At 49.5% G+C, this 22429-nt stretch overlaps 4 protein-coding genes across 4 annotated transcripts; 2 read left to right on the forward strand and 2 right to left on the reverse strand.

Moving 5' to 3' along the window:
• The first annotated feature begins 2659 nt into the window (after window positions 1-2659).
• Window positions 2660-5014, forward strand: BO83DRAFT_134156 (serine/threonine-protein kinase). Its single transcript, XM_025526123.1, has 8 exons — window positions 2660-2845; window positions 2902-3024; window positions 3088-3199; window positions 3270-3474; window positions 3531-3686; window positions 3737-4191; window positions 4246-4275; window positions 4327-5014. The coding sequence occupies exons 1-8, from the start codon at window positions 2803-2805 to the stop codon at window positions 4826-4828; spliced, it is 1626 nt and encodes a 541-aa protein (XP_025392327.1). The 5' UTR covers window positions 2660-2802; the 3' UTR covers window positions 4829-5014.
• A 2689-nt stretch (window positions 5015-7703) lies between these two features.
• On the reverse strand, window positions 7704-9109 carry BO83DRAFT_454593 (glycosyltransferase family 32 protein; the record flags this gene model as incomplete). Its single annotated transcript, XM_025536982.1, has 1 exon — window positions 7704-9109. Exon 1 carries the CDS (start codon window positions 8832-8834, stop codon window positions 7704-7706), a length of 1131 nt encoding a protein of 376 aa, XP_025392328.1. The 5' UTR covers window positions 8835-9109.
• A 2862-nt stretch (window positions 9110-11971) lies between these two features.
• On the forward strand, window positions 11972-13998 carry BO83DRAFT_434287 (FAD-binding oxidoreductase). The gene is made up of 3 exons (XM_025535780.1): window positions 11972-12115; window positions 12174-13204; window positions 13257-13998. The coding sequence occupies exons 1-3, from the start codon at window positions 12053-12055 to the stop codon at window positions 13744-13746; spliced, it is 1584 nt and encodes a 527-aa protein (XP_025392329.1). The 5' UTR covers window positions 11972-12052; the 3' UTR covers window positions 13747-13998.
• Window positions 13999-14445: 447 nt separating this feature from the next.
• Window positions 14446-22011, reverse strand: BO83DRAFT_434288 (type I polyketide synthase; the record flags this gene model as incomplete). The annotated part of the gene is made up of 7 exons (XM_025535781.1): window positions 14446-15116; window positions 15171-15342; window positions 15393-15985; window positions 16039-20905; window positions 20961-21302; window positions 21353-21621; window positions 21672-22011. 7 exons carry the CDS (start codon window positions 22009-22011, stop codon window positions 14446-14448), a joined length of 7254 nt encoding a protein of 2417 aa, XP_025392330.1.
• Between the last annotated feature and the right edge of the window lie 418 nt (window positions 22012-22429).

The raw sequence follows: 22429 nt of genomic DNA on the forward strand, positions 1-22429 counted from the left end.
AGGCCACGGCGACCTGAAACGCCAGACCAGGTTGGACCGGGATGAAGATGCAACTAGCGTGAGAGTCAAACCAGCCCAGATGATCTGCGGATTATTCGTAGTTCGTGTGAAATATAGGGGACATCTGACTTATGTTGGGCGAGAGGATAAGACAGAGAGAGGCTTGAGGCCTGTCCAGACCAGATAGAACCCCTCCCGGGCAAAACCCGTATGGGCAATTCGGATGGTGTACGAAGTGTGTGGTGATTCTGGCCCCAACCGCCACTTCATCAGCACCAAGGTTGGGCAGCGCATTCCTATTGGTATGACTGGCCAAGTGGTCGCGCGGTCGGTCAATCAAAAACGTGGCGGCCACGAGCTATAGCCACGCACAAACTCAGAAAAGGGTTTCAAGGAGGTCTGACATGGGCCAGGCCAGATGTACTATGTAGTCAGAGGACTACTAGTTCTGGGGCCACTCGGCTGGCATGTAGGGGCCATTCAGATTGGGATGGGGGATGAAGCACGAGGCGGAAAGGATGGCGGTGGGAGAGAAAGGAAATTAAAGAAAAAAGACCAAATACCAGACAGATGGTATTCACGGGAAGAAAGTTTGGAAGAGGCGGAGAAGAGACAAAGAACAAGCAAAGGAAGAAGCAAAGAGGCGCACAGGGGATTTAAGGGAAAAGCAAACTCTCGGTCGGCAGCAGTGGGGAAGGAAACAAGGTGCTTCGATGGATGTTCCTTGCCTGGTGCAGGTTTAGTAGAGTTCTGGTATGTTGGTAAAATTTTTAAGAAAAAAAAATAAGATTAAAAAAAAAAAAAATAAAAAGTACGACCGGCAAGGCTGGCAAACGCAAACTATTGCTGCATCAGGGAAGATAGATAGTACAGCAGTCCATCTGCTTGCCTGCAGGTGCAGATTTTCCAGACCTCTTCGGCGCATCATCCCTTCTAGCGATGTCACCCACGGCGTCCACCGCTTTTAACTTACGGAGTAGTTAGTGAAGCTGCTGCTCTCCACCGCAGGCCCAGTCTTTTCTGTTTGACTTGCTCCATCCAGGCCGTCTCCCATTCGCATTTCGCCCTTGCGACTCCGTATCTCTCTTTCCACTTGCCGGCGCGCCTTTCCCTCGTGGGCCCAAGCGGCACTTCTCCTGGGTTTAAACCATCCCCTTTTCCGTAGTCTCCATCAGAATAACTCCATCTCATTAACTAAGTGAAGGAGTAGTAAATATCTTCACTTGGGTAAATTTTTAGAGTAGTTCTTATTTCTACTTTTTTACTAATAAATTATTATTTTCTTTTTTAATCAATTGGTAGAATTAATTCTCCTCCACTCCGTATACCCTAATCCATTTCCTCACCGCCGCTATTTCTCTCTCTTTATGTTTCATATTATTCCTTTCCACATCTCTTCTTGCTATTCAAGATAAGTCTATTTTGTAGAGTTTTTGAACTGGTCAGAGCTTGTAAATATACACCGTGTCTTACCGTGTAGCCGGTTCCAAGCTACGAAGGTTTTCCATCCATCGCTTCATCTTGGATTTCTCCAGACTTTCGACTTCGCTTACCCAGTGCCGACCCAAGAACCCGTCCTGGTGAACCCCATAGTTTAATCCAGTCACCTGGGCCATTACGCCTCGTATTGAGGACAGCTCATCTTCCCTCTATCGCTTCGTCTCGCTTTCTCTCTCCTCTTCCATACATTTTCTTTCCCCCTTTCCCTCCTCTTGTTTCTGTTTGCATTGGAGGTTTCTGCATTGTCGTATTCCTTCTGGCTGGGTTCCAGAACGAAAGTTAATACCGTGAAGAAGCAAAACAAGACCAAACTCAAAGAGAACCAAAAAAAAAATAAAAAGGTAAGTACAGAAAAACCCAAGAATTAAAGGGCAAAAATAAAAAATAAAAAGAAAACATCACACCTCAATCTCCATCATCATCATCATTTGCAAAGTCCCTGGGCTCCATCCTGGTTGGTTTCGTCAGCAGGGCCAACTGGGAACTGGGCGAGTAGGGGAACTTTCTGCGCGGTAGTTTTAGTGTACAGGCGACCGACTACTTTCGGCCCGCCTTGCTGGTCAGAAAAGTAACTAACTTAACTCATCATCTCCTCCGTCTTAGGGGCTGCCCCCGTTCCTCTCTTACCTTTTGGCTACTGCTGCTGCTGTGCTGCCGCTGCTTGCTACTTGCTATTACTCGGAATTCCATCCCATATTCCACTTGCTCTTTTCCGCCCCCCTTCTCCCTCTCACGCTCTCGCGCTCTCTCTCTCGCTTCCCCCCGACCAGGCCTCCGTTTGGTTGTCCTCGTCGGGACTTTTCGTACTTGTCTTCCATCCAAAACTCTCTCTACCTTTTTTTCCCTTTTACTTCCTTCCATCACCGCTCTTCATTGGGGTATGTTTCACTCCTCCCAAAAGTCTGCTGCTATTTATCTCCTTTGCGAATCGGGAAAATCAGCCCCTCCGCCCACGTTCCCCCGTCTCAATAGACCTCTGCACTCTTCCCGCAATTATTTCCCTCTAACTAATACCTGTCTCATCCTGTCTAGGTCTGCATGTTCATACCTCATCTTCATCGCCTATAAAGTTCCTATCCTTCTCTCCTACGACCTCCCTCAATCAATTCGCCTCCCCCCCCCATCCCCTACTCCCCCTCGACCACTCCCTCTCCTCTCTCGATTCGCCTCTGCGAGATTTCTCTCGACTACCACCCCTCGCACTCCAGATTCAAAGGTCGAGAGTACTGTAGTTCCAGTGGGATGTTGCTACTGGTGACCGAGAACAAGATTTCCAACGTCTGTGGTTACACAACTGTCTAAATGGGAAACTCGCAAGGGAAACAGGTGGCCGCCACCGATGAGTGTACGTATCGGGTTGGCAGACAATAATAGGCGGCGGAGGGGCTGACAGTGGCGCAGTGAATTTGAATCAGTTTCGTTTGTTGCGGGTGGTTGGCAAGGGTGCGTTCGGCAAGGTTCGCATCGTGGAGAAGAAGGACACCGGGTTGACGTTTGCGCTGAAATATATTCGGAAGGAAGAAGGTATGTGGCTGTCAAACGAGGGCCTCAATGCACGCTGACATTAGATGCTCGTTTCTTGGGTAGTTGTCCGGTCGGAAAGCGTACGAAATATCATCCGTGAACGGCGGATGCTCGAGCACCTCAACCATGCCTTCCTTTGCAACTTGAGATACAGCTTTCAAGACATTGAATATATGTGCGTCCTGCAATAGCTCTCCCAACACGACATCCCCATCATCCGTCCGCAGTCACTGATAATTGAGAAGCTACATTGTGGTGGATTTGATGAATGGCGGTGACCTCCGTTTTCACATCTCGCGGAAATGTTTTACGGAGGAGGCAGTGAGATTCTGGATAGCCGAGCTGGGCTGCGCTCTGAGGTACATTCATTCGCAGGGAATCATCCATCGTGACGTCAAGCCGGACAACATTCTGCTTGACTCGGAAGGGCATGTTCATTTGGCCGATTTTGTAAGTCTACCGGTCGCATGCGATCTGTTGATCCGAAACTGACCTCTGCGGGACAGAACGTCGCCTCCGACTTTCGACCCGGCAAACCTCTTACAAGTAAATCGGGAACACTGGCGTATCTCGCTCCGGAAGTGTATGAAGGAGGCGGATACTATTGCGAAGTTGATTGGTGGTCACTTGGAGTTACATTCTACGAGTGTATCTACAACAAGGTATGTCGCCTCATTTTCTTGACAGTTCGGTCCGTTGCTGACTCCTGCAGCGCCCGTTCGAAGGTCGGAGCCAGGACGTGCTCAGCGAAAACATCAAAAAGGCGCAACCAAAGTACTACGTCACCAACCCCGCGGTCTCCGTTCCCTGCCTCCGAGCAATGTCGGCGTTTATGGAAAGAGATCGGTCGAAGCGAATTGGTGCGATCAGCTTTGAGAGCTTCACCTCGCATATGTTTTTCGCCGACCTCGACTTTGTTGCCCTGGAGTCGAAGGAAATCCCGCCCGTGTTCCGTCCGTCCAGCGACAAGACCAACTTTGACGCCACATATGACTTGGAGGAACTACTCTTGGAGGAGGCGCCGCTCGAGGCCAGAGCTCGCCGGCAAAAACCGAGAGCCGAGTTGCGGGAGGATGCTACGGCTAAGGAAATCCGCGAGGACGAACTGCATCGTCTCATTGAGACGATGTTTGAGCCCTTCGATTATACCAAGGTGAACTACGTAGGGTACGTTGGTCTCCAAGCAAACGGAGTTGGGGATGCCGTGCTAACCAACATCAGCAACGCTGCGGATGCGATTGCAGCATCAACGTAAGTTCTCCTTGCCTAGCTTGTCTTGTGGCTTTAGCTGACCCTGGCCAGAAATCCGGAAGAATGCCTGCCGATCCACCAAACGCAGTCGTCAACGCATTCCCGACAAGTCTCACAGCCCGACCTCTCCAGAAACTCGCCTCCTCTCCGAAACGATGGCTCTGTCAGTCACCTGACTCAGCCTGACACCCCGTCTCCTCTCAGCGAAACCCCCACCTCGCAAGCCTCGCTACCTCCTCCACCCCCGCCGCCGGCCCCGCCCTTCCACCGTCCCTTGCCACCGACTGCCGTGCGCCCGCGGGGCGCGACCCGGAAACAAAGCAAGGGCGGAGGGGTACAGATGGTGTTGGAAGAAGCGGGTAGCTGGAGCGAGCTTGCGGATCATAGCTCCACCCTGCCTGCCGAAGGTTACGATACTGGGTCAGTCAAAGGGAAGGGCTCCAATAGCGGCATGCTCGCCTTCCTCAGCAGGAAGAAGGGGCGTGATAGGAGCCCCAAGCCCCAGGAGCCCGGTGTGCTGGGTAAAGAAGGCGCCCGGCAGATTATCAGTTGAAGGGCTGGCATTATACCCGGAGGAGGAACGCATCGCTATGACTTGACCACTGTTGGACAGTTCGATAGAGATTTTTTATTCTTTGCCCATTGAGAAGCTCGCGCTTTCTAATACGAGATAGCATGTCGCCTATCTGGCCGCCTTTCATTCAGGGCGTTGACATGAGAATCGCACACGACTGGGCCACCGAGGTTCGACTCGGACAACACGCAGCCCCGATCAAAAGCTTGCTTTTGGGGAAGACCCATAATTATCAGGCAAATTTCAACCATGCCAGAGTGATTTGTTCATTCGTTCTTGTTTGCTGGCACCGGCCTTGACCGTGAGAAGCCGCGTTGCAGGCCGAAGCCGACATCTGACGGCGTCTTGGTATGACAGCATATCCATCATTCTCAGTCGTTTCTCACCGTCCCGAATTCTTCTTTATGGGGCTGGTTTTGTCATTGATTTCCCTGGATCCAGCGCAGATCAGGTTCTTTCTTTGCACTTCTAATTCCTTGATGGTGTTGGCTCCGGAGTTGTACAGATGGGAGTGGCATATGACGATTTCTAATTCATCTATCCTTGTGACATACCAACGATGGTCGAGATGTACCGTTTTCTTCTCTAATTGTTTGATTGTGTTGATTTCACCCCATTTGATATCTCTGGCGTTTTGCATACCCGGTGAATAGTCGCGGCCCCGACGTGGAATGTACCAGGCATCATGGAGACGGGGCCAGACCGGGAATTACCCTTGTAACTAATGACGTTTCTCCTTTCATTATACCTATAGACCTGAATGGAGCATTGTGATCGGCGATGTGCCTGGATATTAGCCTCGATGTTAGTGTGCAGAGTCGACAGTAGGATTTCGATGCTAAGCGTACTGCATTCAACTATGCAAGAAAGTTTGTCTTTAGGTTTAGCAGACTGGATCTTCGTTGCGTGTGATCGATCTAGTACCTTCATTGCCTCGGCTGCCTACTGCCTCCTGCCTACGGAGTATATCTGGCATCTTCTTCATCGGAACATATGATCTGACCTGAGTTTTAGGTTCTATATCATCCCGCATATTGGGTGGAAGACTCCGAGCACCTGCAGACGTTATTGATTCGACCTGTCATGATCGCAGCGGTTAATAATATGCACTGGACATTTATATATTGGCCATTGGTGATGATGTCATTCGGAGTTCTCAGTAACATACTTCTCTAATTGAGGCTGTAAATTGTCAGACATCCCTGCCTAAGCCTGCCAGGCATCTTATTGAGACAGCACCATGACCTAGGTCCATTAGTGAGTGAGTCTATCCCATCGCAGAAGATGTTGACTTGCCTGGTTGGGATATTAGTGCCTCAGGCAGAAACTACCTCTCACGCCAATAAACTACCATCTGTGATATGTCGTACGTATGGCATAGAAAGAGCCCCCATTCCATCCTCCCGTTTCAGCTCACAGACTGTCAGTGTGCTCTGGCGCTTGTAAACGCTCTACACTGTTCTCCGGTTAGAACATTGGCAGTGAGATTGCTACATGCACAGTTCACTTCATCCCAATACCTACAACACCACTCCCACTACTACTATCACCAAGTCAAACCCTATTCTCGCTTAGCAATTCCTTCCAAGCCATCAAACTTTATTAATCTCAAATCGGTGTAACCAGTTCCCATCCCTCCACACACCTACATGAACAATCCACCAACCATCAGCCAAGACCAAAGGATCATACTAACTAGCCCGACAATCCCCCCCTTTACATAAGAGCCCCATCAACAACGAAATTTCTACCAGAGATGTTTCACTTCACTCTCAATCGCAAGGCAAGAGGCATTCTCAGCTACCACACAGGATCAGAACAATCTAGCCTCCATTCCCGGCTACTCAGTCGTATACGACGGAAGACCATATACGGGCACGTCTGCACACCGCCGGTGACATGCCATCAGTATACGACTCATGTATAACGTTGATGATGGGGCTCCGGCCGTGGCGGGGACGATGTACTTCGGACATTGGTGGTCAGGGGATATGGATTGTTAGTAGCCTGCGGGAGGATTTCGTAGGAGGGGGATATGTTGATTCGGTTGGGTGTATGTATGATTATATACCATACATCTGTCTTGGATATATATATTAGGGGCGATATGCCATTTTTTTTTTATGTAGATAGTCCCAGTAGTATTGTACTACGATGGAATATTGGATGGCTAGCCGGGATTTTTTAACTGGGAGTCGTAATAGAATATCATATTTGCTGAGATGAGCATTTTTTATACAGATATAGACTTCAGCAGTTCTTACTTTCTATGATAACTGGACACATATATGAGCTAAGTGTTTTTTCCAGAGAATAACCTAACACTAGCCTTGAACTAATTTATACTAGAACTTACTTTATCTCCAGCTTAACTGCTGTATCAGGATGGGATTTCTACTATCGAAGATGAGATTACTATAAAGACCGATACATTATCTATGATAACTTTGGGTGTGATGTTGGCAAAAGCAGCCAAGTGAGCTGCCGAGTTGATACCCTTCTCAATGTATGTTATATTAGACCCTATTATAGTGTTAGATCGTACTGCACAGTGATTCGACAAACAGATGACTTGCATAGTTGACAGTAAGGAGTGCCACGTGTGAGACGTGAACATTGCCCTACCAGCTGTGCTAAACAGCATGCATCAGTATCACGATTGATACTACAAAACCCATCTACAGTCCAAGACATTAAGACTCATCATGCACAGCATAGAATACCATACCCTAACTATATACAAAAAGCGTACAATACTATATACATCATCCCAACTCCTACTACCAACCCTAATCACTCACTCCCTTCCTCCTTCCCCCCATCACCCTCCCCATCCCCATCCCTTCCACAACAATCACCACCTCCTCCTCCCCATCCTGCTCCTCCCCCCATCATCCTCCTTAACTCCCTCCTCCCCACCCACCTCATTCTTCCAACTCCCCGCATAATGATGACTAACCAAATACTCCCCCTGCCCCTGCGGCATCCCGCCCTGCAACGCCGCAAAGCTCGCCTGCGGCAACACAAGCACATCCCCCAACAACACCCCGCCCTCCCCAATCCCCTCAATCTCCTCCTTGCCCACCCCGCGTCCCACCTCCTCACTAATCGTCTCCAACAAAGAAACAGTAATAGCCTGTGGCCCCGTCACATCCACCACATCCGGAATCATCTCCATCGTCACCTCGCCCACAGTGACATTATTCTCCCTCGCAAGCCCCTCCAACCGTCCCGCCACATACTCAATCGCATGATAGATATGCCCATTCCCGGGTGTAGACATCACCGTCCACGACGCAAACTGCCAACCGTCGAACTCGATCCCCACGACCACGTTCGCTGTGGGCGGGATCGGCCATTGCGATATGGGCACTTCGCAGGATACGTCCAGGTCGGACCAGATCCCGCCGTCGATGTAGAGGATTAGCAGGCGGAGGAGGTCGGCGCGGAGGATGGGCACGGAGAGGGAGGTGTATAGGTCGGCGATTTCGGGCCAGATGGGTCGGAAGTTCGTTTCCACGTACGCGAGGCTGGATGTTTCGGTGAGGATTTCGTGCCGTAGGTGTGGGTTTAGGGTTGTCCAGGTTGAGATCCAGGATTCGGCTTGCTCGGTGAGGCCTTTTGTGCCGGTTTTTTGCCAGAGTTTGTGGGGGATGGAGTGGCTGGTTGGTTGGGGGTGGGTTTTGTGAGGGTGGGTTGTTGTTTTTGTTGTGGTTGTGGATGTGGATGTGGTGGTGATTGTTGCGAGGGTGGTGGTTGGGAATAGGGTTGTTGGGTCTTCGGTGATGGTAGTGGTTATTTGCGGTGGTTGTTGTGGTGGTAGGTGTATTTCTTGTATCTCTGCTGCCGCTGGGCTTGGGGTTGGGACGAGGGTGGGTGAGATTGGTACGACGGGTTGGCGGATGAGTCGGTGGAAGAGGTAGAGGTTTAGAAAGACGAGGGAGAAGATGAGGATGGCCGTAGGTCGGGTTAACATGGTGGACATTATGATGTTGTTTAATTTAGTTGTGTTTGTGTTGTGGTTAGGTCGTGATCGTGGTAAATGTCTATTGATGCATCGCAGGATAGCCGTTCAATGAATGTATGAATGAATGTAGATAGTTGATAGACCGAGTAGGAAATCTGCACAAAACAATATCGAATATCCAGTGTAGTGTATGGATGGAAAGACGGAAGGAATAATGAATGACTAGGTGAGTTACACCTGAAATCTGCAGGGTCCACGCCCGTCTTAAAGGCGTTCAGCTGCATTCTAAGAAAGGAGAATTAGCCCTGTCCCCGACTAAACATGGCCAGTCAGATGGACCTACAGACGCCACGGATGGACCCTCCGGACCCTCTCCGCTGAGATGGGGCGATGGCAGCCGATTGGCTTCCCGCTCTGACTTAGGGTCCAGAGTTGATGTGATTGCTGGGTTCACCGCGTTGCTCAGAACCCTGTTGCACGCTTTTTCTCTTTCAAGTAAATGAATAATGGGCGTTTTTGCTGTTCAGGTTGGTTGTGTTTGGGGGCTGGAAAGCAGGCTTGGACTAGTGGGTATAGTGTAGTTTTACTTTTTTTGCTGATGAAAACCATGTCCGGAGGGAAGTCTTGGTATTCACTAGTTGTGATGTATTTGCTAGATATTGGAATGTGAACAAGAAAGAAACAAAGGATTCCATTTCCCTAAATTCAACATTTCTAATGTATGTCAAAGTAGTTATAAGTGGTAGGACAGGCAGCCGGTGACATCCGCATGTAACACAGCAGCAGTCACGTTGCGGCTGTACCCTGTTGTAGTATCGACCGGACATCCAACCAACATTGAGGGCAGAATGATAAGCTGATGATCTGCCAATCTAAACAGCCAGTCTGTATTGAGAAATGGGGGCGTCAGGTCAGATAAATTAGTCTGGTGCGGTGTCTTGTCTTGACTCTTGAGAGTCGTGGCCGGATTGGGTGGAGTCTATTTTTAGCTAAGTTTGAATTGGGCTGGGTTGCCTGATGGGTGACAGAACCTACACAGTTACTACTGAAAAATCTTCCTTGCAGTAGTTTATCGGTGCCTTTATTGAGGACTTACAGACTCAGTGTGAATTTTGACGCATATTCTTCAAGCACAACGACGAGTCTGTTGCCTTCCCCCTAAGCAATTTGTACAATTCGCACATCACAAGGCAAAGCCCAGACCCTGTAGATCTAACCAAAGTCTAAGACAGTCTGACATGACTCTGCTCTGATTGGTCCAAGACAAATAATGTCTCCATCGCAGCGGTAGCTAAGAACCACTGTATCCGGTGATCAGCGGGCAAGAGTTTCCACCGCGCAGGGCACGGGTTACTGAGAAAAGGCGAGTGTCTGGTTCGGGAGATTCCTGGTGGGGGGCCAATAAATACGAGGTTTCATTTCCCTGAGATAGATGGCCTGGTGGGGGCCGCTTGCGGCGAAGGGAGATTAATTGGTGGATAGGTTGCCATTTGGGGCCGGGAGTTCACCTAGGTACTGACTGGGGAAGATTGGTATGCATCTGCCTGGCATATGGCCGCTGTCAAAATGCTTATGCTTGGGGGCTTCATGTTTCATCCGTTTCAGAATGCAATTCGAAGCAGCAGCTTCAATCGTTCCATGGGGCCATTATGGCTGTTTCTCAGTTTGCTGACGCCCTTCTTGCCGTGTTGGGCGGTGCGGCTGGGTTCTGTCCGCCTTGCCATACGACGGGCAGTTTACTACCGCCTTGGACAGGTGACAACGAGATGTACATGGGTAGTGTCAGAGGCTGTTGGGAAAAGATCCCGTATATTGTAGAAGTAGCCATCAGTAGGGAGTACAGTTCTGATGTGAGATTCGTGGTTGATGGAAGAAAACAACAGTACAATTCAGCCATGATCATGCTTAAATGCTCGCCATGTATGTACCGGGACCAAGATTATAAGTTAAGTAGGTGATTTATGCTATGGAAAAAGTCTCTCCAATGGTCTAACATGTCATCCCTACCAGTTCCCGAAGTATTGATTGATTGTAAGGGATATCGCAGCTGATGGAAAGAAGGAAAGCAGTATCCAGGCAGCAAGGCTTACAACAGGCGGGAGATGAGGCACCAACAAAAGACAAGCTTTTCTCAACCAATCAAAGAAGGCACTACCAGCGGGACAGACCCACTGCCATAAACAGAAACGGGAGATGAGAGTGACACTCATTTCCAGTTCACAGTGGTACCAGGCTTGACAATGACTCGCTCGCTTCCATTACTGCTTGATGGTCGGCCTGACGTGACTACCAATCTCACTTCGCTGAGGCAGCACTTTGTCCCGTCCGCTTAATCTCTTCCGACCGGGGCTCCGAGTTGGGGTGTATGTGGTGATGTTGCTTAGTCGCAAATGAACAACTTTTCGTCTGCTCCGTCTAACTTGAGGCTACGTGAACATGGCATACTTCTGTGGCACTAGAATTGGAAATTGGATAACTGCGATTAAAGTAGTATTGTTTTCATCTCAAGAAAATCACGTATAAAGATCGAGCGATTCTAACCAAAATGCTGACCCTGTCTACCATGAGGCTAAAGAGATCACTGGCAACTCCGGCTGAAGATTCACCTCCTAATCCTGTCATTGAGACTCTACAGTTCTCCCTTGAATTTCCAAGTTGTGTGTGTGTGTGCGTGTCATTATTAGCCACACAAACGATGTGTTCTCCAAGTCAATCTTGGCGACATGGTGATTTCGGGGCAATGGAATGTAGACAACTAGCGCTGTCCTAACAGGGAGGATATGATTTGATGATTCATTCAACGCAAGCATGAATAGACTAACGAGCTGGTATACACTACAGTCTCTATTATCTCCAGGTAAACCCCTCTGTATTACCCACTCTATCAGCACTATCCAACTCAGGTATGAACAACTAGGAAAGCCTGGTGGTAATAAATACAACCGCACTTATTATGCTGTCCAGAACCTAGAACCTGATCCGGGTCAATGAGGAAGATTGCCATGGCAAGGCTGGAAGAGCGGGAATCTCCAGTTACCTTTGGGAAAAAATAATCCTTGTCTACAAGTGGCAGGGGTGAATGCCGCTAAGTCTCTAGCCTCATGACCACCGCGTACGACACTCACCCCGCCTATTAAAGTCCTGCGGCGCTTCTTCTATAGTGTAATTTCTTCCATCTTTTACACTAGACCACCGATCAATCCACAGATTCTTGCTGTTTGAATTTGTCCCCAATTATGGAGCAGGTCCCGCTCGTTGGCAGCAATGCTACTACAGCTTGTGATTTCCCGGGTGCCTGCGTAAGTTCGATCATAGCCCTCTGCAGAGTAAGGAATACTAATCCCGCTGTGTGCACAGTGCCTGGCCCTGGCTACAATTCTAGGACAGGACAAAGTTTCCTTTCCCGACACTGCTGCTTATGAAGCGTCCCAGGCATCGTACTTTGCCCAGCAGAATAGCGAGCTTCAGCCTTGGTGCGTGGTGTTTCCAGACTCAGCCGATGACGTATCAATTGCCATCACCAGCATATTAGCAATATCTTCTGGTGTACCTGACAACCAGAAAGCGGGCTGCCAGTTTGCGATTCGCTCTGGCGGCCACAATTCCTTCGGAGGCGCATCCAACATCGATAATGGCGTCACCATTGATCTGCGTGCTCTCAACTCTATCCGGATACAGGATGCTCCATCACAGAAAGATGAGGATGAAGGTGCGCAAGACAAGGAGCCACAACACACAGTCCTTGTCGGAGCAGGCGCTACATGGGGCGAGGTCTATGCCCTGCTCGATCCGTTGGGTCTCTCGGTGGCAGGAGGCCGCGCTGCACAGGTCGGGGTTGGCGGGCTGACCCTCGGGGGTGGCATCTCCTACTTCTCACCGCGCTACGGGTGGACGTGTGACAGCTTGGTCGGCGCAGAGGTGGTCTTGGCTAACGGCACAATTGTATATTTGGATGAGGACCAACATCCGGATTGGCTGGCAGCGCTACGCGGGGGCGGCGCTAACTTTGGGGTTGTCACAGGCTTCAATTTGCGGACTTTCCCACAGAGTCTTATTTACGGCGGGTCCATCTACCACGGCACTGAGACTATTGACGCCCAGTTACGTGCCTTCGCCGAGCTGGCTGATCCAAAGGCTGGGGCGAGCAGCTATGATGATTATGCTTCGTTGATCACCAGTTTTGGGTTCGCCGGAGGCCAGGGGCCTGCCATAGTGAATAGTGTCGTGTATACGGGGGTCCTCGGGGAGCTAGAGAATGATGGAGTAACACCGCCCCCAACTGTGTACAAAGCGCTTTTCGACATCCCACAGTTGTTCAGCACCGTGCGTGTGGCACCCATGCATGAGGTGGCTATTGAGCAAGGGTCGTTTTCACAGAGCGGGAAACGGTAAGAATATCTTTCCTCATCTAATCTTTTAGTGCTGACGACAATTACACAGACAGTTAAGTGTAGTCGCAACACATGGCGTGACCCTTTCTATGTTGAATGCAACCTACCTCCGGTGGAACTCCAGTCTGGCAGCCGTACAGGACGTGCCAGGCATTGTGTGGTCGATCTCTCTTGAGCCACTACCTCCGGCAATCTATGCGCGGGAACCTCCCGGTCATAATGCTATGGGATTATCATCCTCCGAACAGCCTGAGCGGTCACTAGTGGTGACCTTACTGAGCGCCACCTGGGATGACGCAGCTGATGATGCCCGGGTTGAGGAAGCCGCCAAGGCACTGTTTTCAGGCATTGAATCGGATGCGTATGCATTAAATGCATATAATTCTTTTGTTTATCTGAATTATGCGGCGCAATGGCAGGACCCGATTGCTAGTTACGGCCCTGAGAGTGTTGAGCAATTGCAACGCATCAGCCGTGAGGTAGATCCAACGGGTGTCTTCCGGAATATGATACCTGGGGGGTTTAAGATACCGCTGTGAATTGTGATCCTACCTGGTTGTTCCTTATTGACCTGTTCTTCAGTATGGACCTCAATCCAGATATTCTTTGGGAGCTTGTTTAGCACAAGTGAATTACGAAGTAGGCATTACGAAACTGCTCATCACTATGGATTAATCATATCAGAGCCAGAGGTGTTCATGTCCAGCGTTCTGTATATGAATGAGCAGCAAAAATAGTTATTTAACATGCTATCCCCTAAATATGGTTTCCTTTACTCTTCTATAAATCTCAGGATATGGAAAAATAACCATTTGTACGATTTCTATTTCATGTCATAAGTATGTCATTTGAATTAGGCATTAATGCCTACAAAGAACGTGAATATCTCATGATCTCTAATTACAAAATCTGTGAGCTTAAGTCAGATAAGGATCTACGTTTTAGATTCCTCAGGCGGATAAAGACCTGTATTCGTTCGTAGATGACCTCCTATTCATCCGAACTAAGCGACGATCGACTGGACACGAAGGTATTAGGGCAATAATATTATATATATATTTAAATGCGTCCGTCTCTAAATTATTGCAACATTTTAGAGCCTATTCGCCCAACTCCTAGGTACTCACTGGCGAATACCCAGACAATTAATTTTAGCTGGGAGATCCAGGGGTTCGGACAAGTTCACAATCTATAAAAGCACTCATTGCAATGATCAAGACAGTAAAAGCCAACTCAAACTAGTCGTCCCACTTGTCATTCGAAGCCAACCGCGAGTTCTCCACAATCGTCTGCGCCAATTCCATAATTGATGAATAGTTCACAATATCCAGAATGGAGACGTCGGCTTGGGCCTCCTTCAAACACCATACGCGAATATCAACAGCAGTCAAGCTGTCCACTCCGTATCCACTGACAGGCTTCGATGCGTCAACGTCCTCAACTTCGACCATCATCTGATTCGCTAGCCGAGCCCTGAGCGCGTCCGTCACTGCCTCAGTGGCAGACGCTCGACTTGGCGCCTTTTTTATCTGTTCCGATAGTGCCGGGCCGGCTTCACTGTCCTCTTGGCTTATCGCTCCAATTCGGCTTAGACGGGCCAGCCGGGCGTTGGAAAGGGTGTATGGCACATCAAGACCCTCGGCGGCCAAATGTCCACCAGTAGGCAATCCCAGAATGATCTGCGGGTTGCTGGACTTGCGGGTGTTTTCGTCACTACCCATTGTTGTTTGCAGAATACCGAGAAGCTCGTCACCATTGAGACCGACAAAACCGAGGGATCTGATAAGTTCTGTGATATCGCTTCTCTGGGCCATGTATCCTATGTCAGTTACTGGCCCGACATCAATCGACACTGCAGGTAGACCCCGTGCATGGCGATGATGTGCAAGCGCATCGATAAAAGTGTTTCCTGTGATACCTGATTAGCCCTCGAAGATATGAAGCCAAAGGAGACAAGACAGACCGGCTGCATAATTCCCCTGGCCACGCAGGCCGGCAATACCAGAAGCTGAGGATAGCATAACGAAGAAATCCATTTCTGCTGGTGCAGTGAGGTGCAAATTCCAAGAGCCTAGCGCTTTGATTTTGGTGCTTAGCCCCCATTGATTGGGCGTCATTTGTTCAAATGTTGAATCCTGTGAGGGACGTCAGTAAAATGCCGCTGCAAGAGTCGCTGAAAGCTCACAGCAAGGGCCATTGCAGCTTGCACAATTCCTCGAACAGCCGGTAACCCGTCCGTCGCCATCTGCTTCATTGTCGCTTCGACCTGCTCCAAATCACAAATGTCACATTTGTATGCTACACCGTTTGCCCCTTCGGTAGCAATTTCCTCGAGTACCTTTGGAGCATCAAGATGGTCTGAACCGCTGCGTGACAAAAATACCAGAGTTCGAGCACCTCGTTGCACCATCCACTTCGCAATATGTTGACCAAGCCCGCCGAAGCCTCCAGCTATGATGTATGTGGCATCTGCATCAAGCTTTGTTGCCTTGATGGGGGGTGGAATGGCCAAGACTTGGTCCTCATCATTGGCCTGGAAAACTATTTTGCCCATCTGCTTGCCGCTGTGCAGAAGTCGGAGACCATCAGGAATTTCGGGAAAGGTCATGACATGCAAAGGGGATGGCGGGTAACAATTATTCTCGAAATAAAATCTCATCGCATACTCGAACAGGTTCGATGCGCGCGGCAGATATTTGTCGTGTAGTTCATGAACATTGACCGAAAAAGATGCCACATTCTTGGGAAGAGGACCCATGTCAATCCCGGTATCCTCGGCTGTCATGTCTTAGCAAGTACATGAGACAATGATTCGAGGATAAGTTACTCACAAGTACTATTCAGTCGTATGTCCACAAATCGTCCAAACGAAGCCACGCATGATCGTGAATGTTGAAGCTGTTCACCTGACAGCGAATTGAGCACAACATCAACACCACTCCCTCTGGTCAACCTGGACACTCCTTGAGAGAAGCTGAGATCCCGGCTGTAAAAGATGTGATCATCCTGAATGCCGTATGTATCCATGAGATGAGACTTCTTCTCTTCTGACCCTACTGTGACATACACCTTTGCGCCCAAGTTTAATGCGATCATGATGGCGGCTTGCCCTACCCCCCCAGCCCCCATATGGATGAGAAGGCTCTCGTCACGTTGCAGTCTCGCACATTCAACTAAGGAGTGATAGGCAACACAGTAGCTGATTGGCAATGACGCTGCCACTGAGAAAGGCATCCCAAATGGCATCGGCTGCACCATGGCTTCTGGAACACAAGTGAAATTTGCAAAAGCCCCGGAACTCCAGGCCATGACTCGGTCTCCTGTTCGGTACTTGGTGACAGCTTCGCCCACATTGCGGATGATACCGCTACACTCGTGGCCGAATGTAGGGTCGGCGACTTGGTCAAGCGCTGACAGAAGATCATGCGAGTTAAGCCCAGTTGCCTTGACTTCTATCTCGACAGTGTCAGGGGACAAGGATTCTTGGTGGCTTAGATCATCCCGAAAATGAATTGAATCAAAGACCCCCGGCGCACCCAGGCAAAGAGCCAATGATCTTCCCGGTTGTTTCAATGGTCCAAGCACTGGCTGAGGTCCGTCGCGCAGAACTGAATAAAGGTCATTGAGCCTCTTATTCATTCTGATACGCGGAATCAGGATTTGACCACCACGCGCCGTAAATTCGTGGTCGATATCCCCGTTCGTAATGCGTTTTAGAACATCCATAATAATGCTAGCACCGACATGGCTCTGAGAGTCTTCGGTATCCAAGTCAAGTGTCGTCAGTGATATTTCGGGGTGCTCATGGCTAACACTCCGGAAAAGCCCCGTGACCAATGATGCTTTGGGGTTACTGCATTCAAAGGTCGCACCTGCCGTTACCCAGAGTGTGCCCTTTGACTCAAGAAGTAGACGTTTGAGGAGCAAGAAATCCTTTGCATCGAGATCAAACAGTATCGGGCGCTCCAATTCCGGGAGAAATAGGCAGAATTTGTCTCCGAGGTCTATCCGCTCCGTATCGCATAGAGTGGCATGATGTATGCGTATACCATGAGACTGTAGCTGCTCTGCCAGACTCCTCGACAGCTCACCAGGGCGACAAGGGCCGACAAGCACAATGTCTTTGGGAAGGGCGCTGTCCAAATCAAGCGCCATCCTTGAGCTAAGGAATGGAATGGAAGAGGCGACACTGTTATGATCTTCCGATGCCACGTATTCGATGTTCGTCAGACCTCTCTCTGCCAGATTTTGTATCCACATTTCTCGAGACTTACTCGAGTCCTTTGCGAGAAGTACAATGAGAACCCCGTTGGCTTTTAACAAGCCTTTGGACTGCTCAATTGCGTTCCCGGCTGCCGTCAGTCGGTCCCCAGCATTGATGACAATACAGTGATATGTTTGGGACGATAATCCTTGCTCCTGCCAATCTTGGCTCGGCGCTAAAGGGGTGACATGAAGATATGGCCCACGGGAATGCATCCTTTTCTTCAATAATGCGGCTTCATCATTTGATCCGGTGGCAGTATACTGCTCCAGTAATGGCACTGATTCACCATCGTGGCCCTCAAGCGCATCAAGAAGCCTCTCTGTGACGTTGCCATCTCCGGAATCTATTTCTAGAATCTTTAAATCCGAAAATTTGTGTCCGAGAAGTCTGATGAATGATTCCAAAGGTCCCAGTTTGTCTGGACCATCCGCTGCAGGCTTTGACAAATCCAGTTTGCGAAGGTCCTGGCTCTTCAGATGCAAAGCATCCTGTTCCCAGTGTATCTCGCTTGCAATTCTCTTCTGGGCCGTGTTCAGACCATCTTGACCCTCAGAGCTGACACCGCCCCCTAGGCGACTGACTTTGATTCTGTCCAGGATTATAAGAGGCTTTTCCCAGTCCTCAGAGAACGCCCGAATATTCAATTCTGCATCTCTGAGGCCATGTCGTGTCGCTGAAGAGTGTGCCTTGAGGACCGTGCCCGAGCGAGCCGAAACATCCGCGGATATAATCAGTCTACCGATGGACGTGGGAATCGCTGGTCCTTTTTCTCCTTCTCCGTGATTCAATATGGCAAGTGAAGCATGGATAACCGGATCGAGAGTACAGGGATGCACCAAGTGGTCATGAGTGAAGTTTTGCGGCATCTTGCTCCTTACATCTGGTGTTTGAACATCGAAAACCATTTCTCCCTGGTTCAATCGGATGTTGCTGACGTTCTGAAACGTCTCACCGAACCGGAGATCTAGTTCAGATTGTTTTGCATAAAAATTTTCAGAGGACATGGACTGAGAGCATCTCTTTTTTACTTGCTCATATTCTGACCGATACAATATGGTTGCCTTCTCTTCTTCATTCGTGAATGACCCCACGTCCTGATTGCCCTTATACTTTACCCGCAGGACGCCAGTGCAGTTTTGTGACCAGGGATTGTGGCCAACACGGGAATATATCGAAAATTCTTGCCAGCCCGAGGATTTTCGGTGAAAATGTACCATCGTTTCTGCTCCCTCTTCTCCCTTGGGAATAATAATTGCGATTTTGATAGACACATCACGTATCTCGTACGCCTTTATCGCCTTGTCGGGGTCTGCCGTTTCTCTCGCGGCTTCCAATGCCATGACAAGCATTCCGGCGGCGGGATAAATCACTTTACCCTGCACCTGATGATCTTCAATCCAGGGATTTTCGGAAGGGCGGAGAAAATGACGCCAGCGTGCATGGGCGTTGTTACCCTCGTTGTCCCGGATTCCAAGGAGGTCCTTCCTGGGAAATTTCTTGAACCGGTATGCACTGGCTACAGCTGGTTCGTGCCAGTATCGACTAGAATGGTTCCACGGATAGGGTGGCAAGTCGACAAGAAGCTGAGTCGCTTCGCTTGGATCAGGGGTATTTGCGGCAACAATATTAGCATCGTACCCATGCTGGAAAAGGACACCAATCGCCTCCAGGAGACTTTGTGCTGCATCCTTATTTCGATCCAAGGCAGATATGCTAGTACAATCTGCCTGCATCGCCTTTAGATTTTGTTTCACCGGTCCTTGGAGGGCACCGTGAGGGCCGATCTCAAGCATGAGGTTGACATAGGAGTACCCCTTCGGGCGCTTCGATCTCCGAGTGTCAGAATGGTTGATAAGTGCTTGCATTGCCTGGGAGAATTTAACCTGGTTTATGAGGTTTGTCACCCAGTAATCTCCACCCAAGTCACAGTTGCCAATTGATGCTCCTGTCACACACGAAAACATCTTCGGTGAATTCGGTGTCTCTGGAAGACCATGCACATCTTTCAGAAGGTCTCGGTACATGTCCTCGACCACCTTCATATGTGCTGAATGATAAGCTCGATTTACCCCAAGCTTCTTAGCTAGATGGCCATCGGCTTTTATGAGCTTCGAAGCATCGATAATCGCAGGAACGTCACCAGACAGGGTAACACTGTTCGGACTGTTGACACAGGCAACGACAAGCTTTCCAGAAGACACCTGTTGAATATAAGACTGAGCCTCTTGCTCACTAATAGCAGCCGCTAACATATCACCATCAAGGGGATGGTCTGGGTCAACGTCTGGTGCTATCGAGCACACCTGACCGCGATAATATGCCACTGTCCAGGCTGCCTCTCGGGTTAGGGCACCCTTTGCATAAGCAGCCGCTGTTTCTCCCCCAGAATGACCAATCACCGCCTCAGGGGGCCATATGTCCAAGCTTTTCAGGAGGTCAACCATCGCCACTTGCAATGCAATGCAAAGAGGTTGACTGAATTCAGGAGGATTTATCCTGGAAGATTCTGCGTCACGAGAGAGTTCTTCCACAAGTGACCACGGGCAGCCCAGAGACTTCAAATATTGGTCGGCAGTTCTCATACTATTGGCATATACATCGTAGTGCATTAATCGGCGACCCATTGCATGGTGCTGCGCGCCCTGACCAGTGAAAACGAGGGCAAGCCTAGGCCGCTGTGATGACCGGACAGCAGGGGCGAGTTCAACCTCGCCGCTCGCAATCTCTCCTGGATCCGAGCAAACAGTGAACGACCTCCAGGGAAACTGCGTGCGCCGCTTTACTGCTGTATACGCCAAGTCCGACAGCAGTTTCGACCTCTCGACTTGCGTGAGCATGCCCGACTTTCCACCGAGAAATTGTTTCCATGACTCCGAAATCCGTTTCAGCCCGCCTTGCTCGTGGGCCGACCACACAATCAACTTCGGAAACGGTTGCACATAGCCATGTGTATCTCGCGATAAAGTGAGGCTATTTGCATCATGCTTGTCACGACACAGGTCAGGGTTTTCGGCAAGTTTCGCGGGTACATTGGAATTGTGACGGCCCCTGCCAACATTTGCCTCGAGATAGGAGTAGGCATCTTCCAGTATAGCGTGTGCATTCGCACCAGCAAATCCGAACGAGTTAACACTAGCTCGCCGTGGGCCTTGATCCGGCCACGGAGTTACTTCTGTAGGCACGGCTAAGTTCCATTCCTCGGCGCGAATACGGGGATTGAGTTTGTTCAGCCAGATTTGAGGCGGAATGATGCCTTTTTCAAGAACATAGACAGTCTTTATAAGCGATGCGAGACCGCTGCCGCCTTCGAGATGACCGATGTTTGCCTTTAACGATCCCACCCAGAGTGGCTGACCTGGCGGTCTCGATTTTCCAATGGTCTCTCCCAGGGCTTGGGTCTCGATTGAATCCCCTGCGACTGTTCCAGTACCCTGACGCTTGTTAACACGGTGTCCTCGAGCAGGCAAGAAAACAGTAGCAACCTACATGTGCTTCAAAATATCCGGTGTCTCTCAATTGCAACCCCGCCTCTTCATACATCTTTTCGATTAGGGCTTTCTGCATGTTCTTTGATGGAAGTGTCAGGCCGGGTGTATTCCCATCCTCGTTACTTCCTGTATTGCGGATGACTGCACGAATCACATCGTTGTCTTCGATGGCTTTATCCAGTGGTTTGAGCACCACAAAACAGGTACCCTCCCCACGACCGTAGCCATTAGCCTTCTCATCGAAGGTCTGCGACTTGCTATCCGGGGAGACCATCTGCAGATTGGAAAGCTTCATGTAAATCTCCGGGAACGAGATGATGTTAACACCACCCACAAGGGCCTGGTTCAGTCAGCGATAACCCCTGTGGATTTCAATTACAAAATACGTACCGTTTCTGATTCACCAAGCCGAATACTCTGACAGGCAAGATGGAGTGCTATGAGAGACGAAGAACATGCTGTATCAACTGTCATGCTTGGGCCAGCCAAGTTGAAGAACCATGAGACGCGATTCGAGAGACATGATGACTCGGTCCCTGTTGCGTGATAAAATGGAAGGTCATCGAGATCCAAGTTTTGGAGGAGCTGGTAATCATGGTTGAAGCACCCGACGTAGCAAGAGGTGCGAGATCCGGAGATACGATCCATAGTAATACCCGCTGCTTAAAGTCAGAATTGGGGAAAGGCTTCATGGCTGCAGAAAACAAACCATTTTCCATAGCCTCGTATGCAACTTCCAGGCACATTCGCTGCTGGGGATCCATGGCTTTTGCCTCAGAAGGGGTGATAGAGAAGAATGGCGCATCGAATTCATCGATATTTTGGTTCATAAAGTGGCCACCACACGAGTTTGAAGTTCCTGGGCGATCAGGCTGCGGGTGGTAGAATGCATCTGCGCTGAATCGATCTTTAGGCGTCTCCGAGAGTGTGCTTTTCGCGTTCAGGAGGAGTTCCCAAAGCCGATCTGGATTCGATGCGTCTCCTGGGAATCGGCCCCCAATGCCAACGATGGCAATGGGCATAACTGGACTGTCTTGTGTACCTCGCATGGTGGATTTGTGCTGGAAGGATGATGTAGATGTTTGCGTTTTTCAGGTATAAGCTCGAAAATCCTAACTAACTATACTTATCGGAGAGTTGGTAGATACAGTATAAGTAGGTTTAGTGCTGAGATCTCTTTTTTCTTTTCATGTACATTAGTCTCCCGGGGAGCAGCCCGACCCTTCAACAATTATCTAAACGCGTCTCAGTCTGGTATTGTCCCAGGGCAGTTTGTCATTGTAACATACTGAACAATACAAAAAAGTAAAATCTCCACACCGTTAGTGGCAATCATTGGACTATAAGCAAGAAATCAATCTACGATCTAGTCATACATCTCCGCTCGATGCAGTTTGACGTATTAAAGAATGACCAGAACTCACGTCTAGCTCAGCAGTTAGGTTTATAGGTCAGCCCACTGATGTA

This window comes from Aspergillus eucalypticola (genome assembly GCF_003184535.1).
Source record: "Aspergillus eucalypticola CBS 122712 chromosome Unknown BO83scaffold_3, whole genome shotgun sequence".
Lineage (NCBI taxonomy): Eukaryota > Fungi > Ascomycota > Eurotiomycetes > Eurotiales > Aspergillaceae > Aspergillus > Aspergillus eucalypticola.

What these genes read in the sequence shown, in the direction of transcription:
- BO83DRAFT_134156 (XM_025526123.1), top strand. Translation starts at nt 2,803, where the DNA reads ATGGGAAACTCGCAAGGGAAACAGGTGGCCGCCACCGATGAGT. An exon ending in ATATATTCGGAAGGAAGAAG is followed by an intron (nt 3,025 to 3,087) that starts GTATGTGGCTGT and finishes TTTCTTGGGTAG; the next exon opens with TTGTCCGGTCGGAAAGCGTA. An exon ending in ACGAGTGTATCTACAACAAG is followed by an intron (nt 3,687 to 3,736) that starts GTATGTCGCCTC and finishes TGACTCCTGCAG; the next exon opens with CGCCCGTTCGAAGGTCGGAG.
- BO83DRAFT_434287 (XM_025535780.1), top strand. Translation starts at nt 12,053, where the DNA reads ATGGAGCAGGTCCCGCTCGTTGGCAGCAATGCTACTACAGCTTGTGAT. An exon ending in GTGATTTCCCGGGTGCCTGC is followed by an intron (nt 12,116 to 12,173) that starts GTAAGTTCGATC and finishes CTGTGTGCACAG; the next exon opens with TGCCTGGCCCTGGCTACAAT. An exon ending in TTTTCACAGAGCGGGAAACG is followed by an intron (nt 13,205 to 13,256) that starts GTAAGAATATCT and finishes ACAATTACACAG; the next exon opens with ACAGTTAAGTGTAGTCGCAA.